Source organism: Gekko japonicus, unplaced genomic scaffold, assembly GCF_001447785.1.
Source record: "Gekko japonicus isolate JY-2015 unplaced genomic scaffold, Gekko_japonicus_V1.1 scaffold64, whole genome shotgun sequence".
Taxonomy (NCBI): Eukaryota; Metazoa; Chordata; class Lepidosauria; order Squamata; family Gekkonidae; genus Gekko; species Gekko japonicus.
Window position 1 is genome coordinate 1,060,800 of NW_015170277.1, and position 7,764 is coordinate 1,068,563.

Consider the following 7,764-nt stretch of genomic DNA (forward strand, 5'->3'; position numbering starts at 1 on the left):
CCCCCCCAGCACCAAGAAGACAGAGCATCACTTGCCCCAGAGTCCCTATCTATACCTTGTGGCTAACAGCCACTGATGGACCTCTGCTCCGTATGCTTATCTAATTCCCTCTTGAAGCCGTCCATGCTTGTAGCCGCCACCACTTCCTGTGGCAGTGAATTCCAAGTGTTAATCACTCTTTGGGTGAAGAAGTACTTTCTCTTATCCGTTCTAACCCGACCGCTCAGCACTTAGTCCACAGGGGTGCAGACCAGTTGCCAAAGTTAACCGGGAGGTATTCTTCCACGAGGGGAAAATATGCTGTCGGCTCGCACCCAAGCGTAGCCAGTCATGTTCGAAAACAAAAGTGCTGGTAATTGTTTAAGACAGAAGAAGCCTTTTCAAACTCTAGTCTCCCTAGGTGCGCACTTCATTGTATGTTCAGTTATCTTGTGCAGGCTCTAACTGATGTGAATTAACCTCTGAAAGCAGATGCTTTGCCGTAAAAGTCAGCCCTTTTTAAAGCTCTGGAATCGGCTAATCGAAAAGGAGTGATTTATACTCTCTACCCCTTAATTGCTTTCCCAATGACAGCCCCTTCCTTCCTTCCTTCCTGGGGTCCTTTGTTTCTCTCTCTTCTCTTCACCCCGCTCATCACGGTCACGAGGCTGAGACCCCGACCAGATTGCAGCTGCCTCTGGTTGCTTTTGTCTCTCCTTAACGGGTGGGGCGATCCCTTAATTAGGCTGACATCCAGAGTGCTCGGGTCTCTCTGGGAAGGATGACGGAGGTGCCAAAAGATAATGGCAGAAAGGGAGGGAGGTCTTCAGCGGAGACTACTCTGGCACCACCCCCTAGATGGTGACTCTGACCGGGAGGAATCCTTAATGGCCCTCTGAAGATGATAGACCCTCTCCCCCGCCCCCTTGGACGTGGTCCCCCTGGAGCCAAGATGCACAGATGTCTCCCAGGGTTCCTCTCACCCAAGGGCCTTTATGAAGCTGAGCTACCTCCCGCGTCAGCCCTCAAGCCTATTCAGCTCTGTTTCATCTGCCCTTGGGGAAATATCGCCTCCCTTACCAGGGTTGTCGTGGGGACTGCCGTGATCCTGCGCGTTAAGCAATCTCAACCAAATGCTAACATCAGTATGGAGTAGGATTGAAATCAAATGTTTTAGATGATTTGCTGCCGATGTGTGTATTATTGGGGCGGAGCAGGGGAAACAGGTGGTCTGCGGCTTCGGGTTTTGGCAAGAATGACATTGTTGAAGGCGAAGCAGAGGCTTGGCCTGCAGAGAGCCCCCGACTCAAGCCCTGGCCTGACCGTGCCAGCGCAAGGCTCGCCTTTCTGTGCTGACGGAAGACCCTGGAGAGTGGCTGCCGGTCAGACCATACTAGGCGAGGCAAACCAGGGGTCTAGGGCAGCGTGACGGAGACAGGCAGCGGCTCAGTGGGGAGAGACCCTGCTGGGCATGCAAGAGATTCAAGGTTCAAACATGGTGGTCTCCCGTTAAAGTGTCTTGGGTATTCCCCGTTGCTGGCCCTCCAGAGGAACCGGTTGGCCACTCTGTGAAACAGGATGCTGGACTAGATGGACCCTCACTGGTATGATCCAGCAGGGCTCTTCTGGTGGTTTTCATGAGAACACAAGAGAAGCCAATGTTGGATCAGGCCCAACGGCCCATCTAGTCCAACACTCTGTGTCACACCGTGGCCACAAATACCAGGTGCCAAAGATACCAGGTTACGTATCTGGTTACGTATTTGGAAGGAGCGTTTCCTGCTTGGCACCCCAGAGAGCTGCTGACAGAAACGATGACGGGGCCACCGTGTGAAATTTGGACCGGGGTGCTTCTGCACTGTTGTTGCTGTTTTAGTGATCACCAAAGGGGGGCATGGGAGCCTAACCGCTGCCTGACTAGATCTGACCCAAAGTCGCATGATCCAGACGAGGGCGTCGCAGCCTGTTGCTCCCCGTTCTCTGGTTTCTCATTCTTGCCGCCTGGCCCCTGGCCCTTGTGTGTCGATCCAGCCGGTGTTGCCCCACACTGCCGTGTGCCTGGTGTGCGGAGAAGCTGGGAAGGAAGATACCGTGGAAGAGGAGGAGGGCAAGTTCAACCTCATGCTGATGGAGTGCTCCATCTGCAACGAAATCATCCATCCCGGATGCCTTAAGGTGAGGACTGCCGGGCGCCGTGGAAGAGGAGGGGGGTTGGTCAGGCCACCATCGGGGGGGGGGGATTCATGGGACACTCCTCGCCAGACCCACGCAGGCCCCGCCCTGGCTTTCTTGCTTCCGGTCTGGTTATTCTTTAAACGGTCCCTCGCTTAGCTTCCTTCTGAGACTTAGAGGAGTTTCCAAAGAATTGACATCCAACCAGGAGTGCATCCTGTGGGTTTTCTGGCAGCCGTTGCCTCGGCAGTGTAGAGTCTGTGACCTGCGGATGTTAAGTTGCAGGCCTGTGTGGCAGTACATTCAGTCTGTGGCATTTCAGTGCTGCGGATGGTGCCCGCCCTCATGGTAAAAGACAACAGACTGCCCCCCCGGGTACCATTCAGTGGCGGCAGCTGCCTCTGTGTTCCTCATGGCTAAGCCCACTCTAGGTACTTGCCTGCCCTGACCCCAGCTACTGGTAGCAGAAGCGAGAGCCCTGGAGCCTGTCGATGCTTTTGGGGTGCGGCATTTCGGGGTGCCTCATTCCAGCACTTAAGATCTGTTGCAGATGATGCAGATCAAGCGAATTAATTGTTGCATTGTCTTTTGATGTTTTGTGTCTCCTTTGGCTCAGAGTACGCATCTTTTCTTCTTGGATTTTTACTTGTTTTTTTCTTAAGTGACAGTAAAGCCAGCTGAGGAGAGACTGTAGCGAGCATGTAAAACAGGGCTGTGGCTTCCACCACTGGTTAGAATAATGAAGGGCGGGAACAGGCTGGCTTCCCACTAAACTGTGGGGCAGAAAACGGCTTGGGGAGTTTTCTTCCACTGGCTCTGCAAGGGCCTACAAAGTTACCTTTTTTTTAAAGCTGGGGATTCAGGCTTGCTTAATGGCTTCAACAAGTGTGTCGATAATCGGGACAAAACTTGGACAGGAGGGCCAGGGGGCGACACTGGCTCACCTGGATCTGGGGAGTCCTCCTGACTAGGGATGGGCACGAACCAGGAAAATTGAGGCTCGAACCTGTTTGTGGTTTGTGAGGTCCCACGAACTGGGACAAACCTCCCCCAGTTTGCGAACTGGTTCGGGTTCGTGGATCTCCCCCTCCTTTCTGCTGGGGGCAGCTCCCCGAGGCCAGCAGAATGGAGGTGGGAGAGATCTTGCAAAACCCATTCAAAAGAGAACACTTGGAAGGGATGGGCGGGAGCAAGAGGGACCCTGCTGAAATAGCTTGCATCTATTTCAGCCTGTTAGATGCAAGCCATTTCAGCAATCCCTCCCGCTCCCCTCCCTCCCGCTTCCCACCACGAACCTCCCGGAAACCAGGTGTGGAGTGTCATGAATAGGTATGGGCACAAACTTTAGTTCGTGAACCACGTACCAGGCCAAATTCAAGATGAATTTAGGTTCATGCCCATCCCTTGTCCTGACTTGAGCAGGAGATCAAGCCTTGACATCTTCCTCTTTCTACTCCTGAGGGCCCTTCCCGCTGCCTGCAGTGCCAGACACTTGGGTTTTGGCAATGGCATGCAGTGACAGTCCCATCATGAAGAATCACTTACTGCTGGCTGCAGCCCACGGGGTCAGTTTTGTAGCAGGATTCTGGGGCTACTTGCCTAGTTGCTTAGCATTGCTCTCCTGTGCTTAATGCCCAAAGCTTCACCCCGAGGGCACAAACGGCTTCCGTTTCTCATGGGTTTATCACCTTTCCTTGGTTGGCTTCCTCGGATTCACCAGCAGCTCCTGGCTCAGCCCTTCTAGCCCTGTGACCTATCAAGTGCTGTTGTAAGCATGCTGAACAAATGTCCTTTTCCCTTTGTTGAAGGAATAGGTGACTCTTTCGTCTTGGCCTGGCGACAGGGCTGGCAGTTCCATACAAGAGCAAGAACCCCCACAGAATTTGGTGTTGAGTTGAAAATCCATGTCACGTTTTCTAGAAGTTCAGCTTTTGGCCCTTCTGGGTGTGCCAGAAGCTTGAAAGTGCTTGGTGAAAACCGAGTGAAGCCTGATGAGCGGAGTGGAGTCAGAATAGACCTTCCACTGTTAGTGCTTCTGCCTACAAGGAGGCAGAGCCGGGCAACTTGTGTGACGTCCGCAGTTGTGTCAAACATGCTTGCTTCAGCTTTCCTTACCACAAGTCCTTGGTTTTTCAAAGTGCTACTTGTACACAGCCATACCTATCGGTGGTGAGCTGCCCTCAGCTTGATGTGTGTCCTTCTCCACCAGGTGCGGGAGTCGGACGGTGTGGTCAACGATGAGCTGCCAAACTGCTGGGAGTGCCCCAAGTGCAACCATGCTGGGAAAACGGGGAAAGTGAGTTTCACTGGAATATGTGGAAGAAGGGGGAGGGAGCAAAGTTTAGGTGTTGTTTTTTTTTAAAGTAGCACATCGTTTTTTGTTTCTCTGTATAATTTGGGATGCTCATAACTTAGGAAACTTGGTGGCTTTTTACGGCTGCAGGGTCACGTAAACAGAACCACCAACTGGCCACTTCATGAGCAGACAAGAATTGCAGACGGGTACATCAGTCCTGTGTAGGGGTGTGCACAAAAAGAAAATTGGGATCTTTTGGATTCAGATATATCGGACTCCAAAAAAATGTGGGACTCCCGGGAAAACCCAAATTCCAAAACCAATATGGTGTTTGAGTTTTTCGGAAATCCTGAATTTTTTCAACTCCATGATACCCTGTGGGACTATTATAATCCATGGGGAATCCAGGGTTTGGGTGGGGCTGTTTTTTTGACTTGGAGGCAACAAAATTTCAGTGTAGCTTCTGGTGCCTCTCCTCAAAATACCCCCCAAGTTTCAAAAAGATTGGGCCAGGAGGTCCAGTTCTATGGGTCCTCAAAGAAAGTGCCCCCATCCTCCAGTTTCCAATGGTGGGGGAAAAAAACAGCAAAAAACAAGGATTGATGTCAAACCAGAGGGTCTCTGCAATAGAAATTGATGGGGGGGGGGTTCCAAGCCCAGCAGAACCAGTGCATGTACAGAGTGTTCAAAGAAGGTGCACCCATCCTCCATTGTTTTCAATGCAGGGGGGAAAGCATTTAATGGAAGGCACTGGGTTTTGCTGGGCACTACTACATTGCAGTGGTACTGCTCAGCACTCTGTACATATACTGGCTATGCTGGGTTTGGAATCCCTCTTGCTTGGATTTGTCGAGCTGGCATTGCCACAGTGGCATTGATTCTGCTGGGTACTCTGTACATGCACTGACTGCTGGGCTTGCAAAAAAAACCCACTTTGCTTGGATTTGTTGAGCTGGCATCACCACAGTGGCACTGGTTCTGCAAAAAAAAAAAACCAACCCAGCTTCAGTTTCTACTGCAGAGACTCTCTGGTTTGACATCAGTCCCTGCTTTTTTGCTTTTTCCCCCTCCATTGGAAATAATGGAGGATGAGGGCACCTTCTTTGGGGGCCCATAGAATTAGACCTCCTGGTCCAATCTTTTTGAAACTTGAGGGGTCTTTTGAGTACAGGCACCAGAAGCTATGCTGAAAATTTGTACCTCTGCCTCAAAAAACAGACCCCCCCCCCCCCCCCCGCCCTGATACCCCTTGATAGATTTCCCGTTATAGCCTATGGAGATCATTGACTATAATGGTCCCCATAGGCTATAAAGGAACCAACAGTGTTTAAAGAGAGTGCTCTTTAAATGCTGTTTAACTGTAGCTATCCTATTTTCCCGAATTTTTTTGTTGTTGATTATCCAGGATTGGCTACACTTGGTAGCCAAAAGTATACCCCCCTCTATATCTGGCTGAGAGAGTAGACAATAAACACCAATTAGGTATTTTCCAGCTGTTTCTTTTAGCTTGGATAGAGCAGAATGCACACCCCTAGTCTTGTAAGGGTATCTAAGAACCGCAGTAGCATAGCAGCTCTATTAGAGCCATTAAAACTGTACAGAGTAGTGCAGGGGTCCCCAGCGTGGTGCCCACTGACAGCTTTTCTGGGCCTGCCAGGTGTTTTTAGAAAGTGGGTGGGGCAAGGTCGTTATTTTGCTCAGCAAGGCTTCTGATTGGCCATTGGATGTTTATGGTTTTCATATGTGTGTGAGTGTGTGTGCACTTGGAAGTCATGGCGACCTCTGGTGACTGACCCCTACTGGGGGCCTGGAGGATTTTCAGAGAGGTGGCTGAATAAAGCCTGCCCCGGTATTCCAAGGAGGTCTCCCATTCAAGTACTTGCCAGAGTCGATCTTGCTTAGCTGCCGAGATCTGGCGCGGGTGGGCTTGCCTGGACTATCCAGGTCAGGGCGGCCATGGGAGGTTTGATGAGCTGTGCAGATTTTTAAAAACGCTGCTTTGGTGGCAGCTGCCACCACGACACAAGGATCTTCCGTGTGTGACTGAAGGTGAGCTGTGGCTGCCCCCACCATGCCGCTTCAAAATTCCAAAGGTGCCCACGGGCTCATTCGGTAGAACTCTTTTTCAAGCTGCTTAACCCAGAAAGGGGTTGATGGGGTAGGAAAGAAGTTCCTGGGCATAACGAAAGACACACACACACACCCCTCCCAATCTGCAGTTGACTAAACAGGGGTCTACCGAGAAACTGCAAGGTTAATGGTTCCCCACAGCCCAAACACAGTGTGTGAATGAGCTCTGGGTAATGGATCTGGTTTGAGTTGGTGGGTCGAATGTCTGTCGCCACTAGAAGTCACTCTGCAAAAGCATAAGATATAAAGTTTGGCCTGTGCGCTTTGTCTCTCTCTGGCGTACAAGCAAAAGCGCGGACCAGGGTTCAAATACGCATCCAACCTCCCCGGCTCGCTGCTGAAAGAGCAGAAGATCAACCGGGAAAACAAAGAGGTCGTCCCGGACGCCACCAAGCGCAAAGTGGAATGTGAGGAGCCCCCTCGGAAGAAGTCAGACGAACACCCCAAAAAGCCCCCCCTGGACCCCTTGCTGAGGAGGAAGTCTGAAGATGTCCACCTGCGGCGGAAAAGGAAATTCGAGAAGCCTCAGGAGCCCACCATGAGGAAACGGGTAAGATCGGGGTGGGCCTCCCTCTGCTCCCCGGAGCAAATAGCAAGAGGTGCCTTGGTCACCGGCCTCTGGAAAGGCTGCCTGCACACGCCTGCCAGTAGCGGGCCACAGAGGAAGCAGGTGAGGGGTGCGGTATGTTAGACCGTTAGGCCTGGGGGGGTCAAATCACCACTGAAGCCACGTGGGCCACTCACTATCTTGTCAGCCTGGCCTACCTTACAGGATGGTTGTGAGGACAAAATGGTTCCTAGGAGGGAAGGATGAGGTAAACATCCAATAAATCTATAAAGCAAAACTGCACAAGAAAAGCAGTTCTGTCTTCACCTGCATACAGGGACTGTGCTTGGAGTGTATTGGGTATGGTTTCTCACCTGTTCTGATTCGACACTGACCCCCAGTATGGCAGATGATTTGACGGAAGGAGTGAAATCCCATGTTGGCATTTGTTTGGCACGTCTGTATGGTGCCAGGCGCCCGCATGATTTTGCGGAGGTAGCGGCAGTAGTTTCTTGTTGCAGTCCTCACTGGAGCCCTGCGAGGAATCGTTATCCTTGTGTTGCAGGCAGGCCGCTGAGGCCGAGAAAGAATGGCTCGCCTACTGAGTTCATGGCAGAGGCGAGATTTGAACCTGGGGCTT

At 51.7% G+C, this 7,764-nt stretch overlaps 1 protein-coding gene across 3 annotated transcripts in view; it reads left to right on the forward strand.

The window, feature by feature from the left end:
• LOC107115913 (lysine-specific demethylase 2B-like) overlaps positions 1-7,764 on the forward strand; it is a 64,843-nt gene that overhangs the window by 49,835 nt on the left and 7,244 nt on the right. For all 3 annotated transcript variants that reach the window (XM_015417708.1, XM_015417707.1, XM_015417710.1), the window contains 3 exons: positions 2,011-2,154; positions 4,361-4,447; positions 6,855-7,127. In XM_015417708.1, coding sequence (XP_015273194.1) covers positions 2,011-2,154; positions 4,361-4,447; positions 6,855-7,127 — 504 coding nt within the window. The remainder of the gene's footprint in view (positions 1-2,010; positions 2,155-4,360; positions 4,448-6,854; positions 7,128-7,764) is intronic.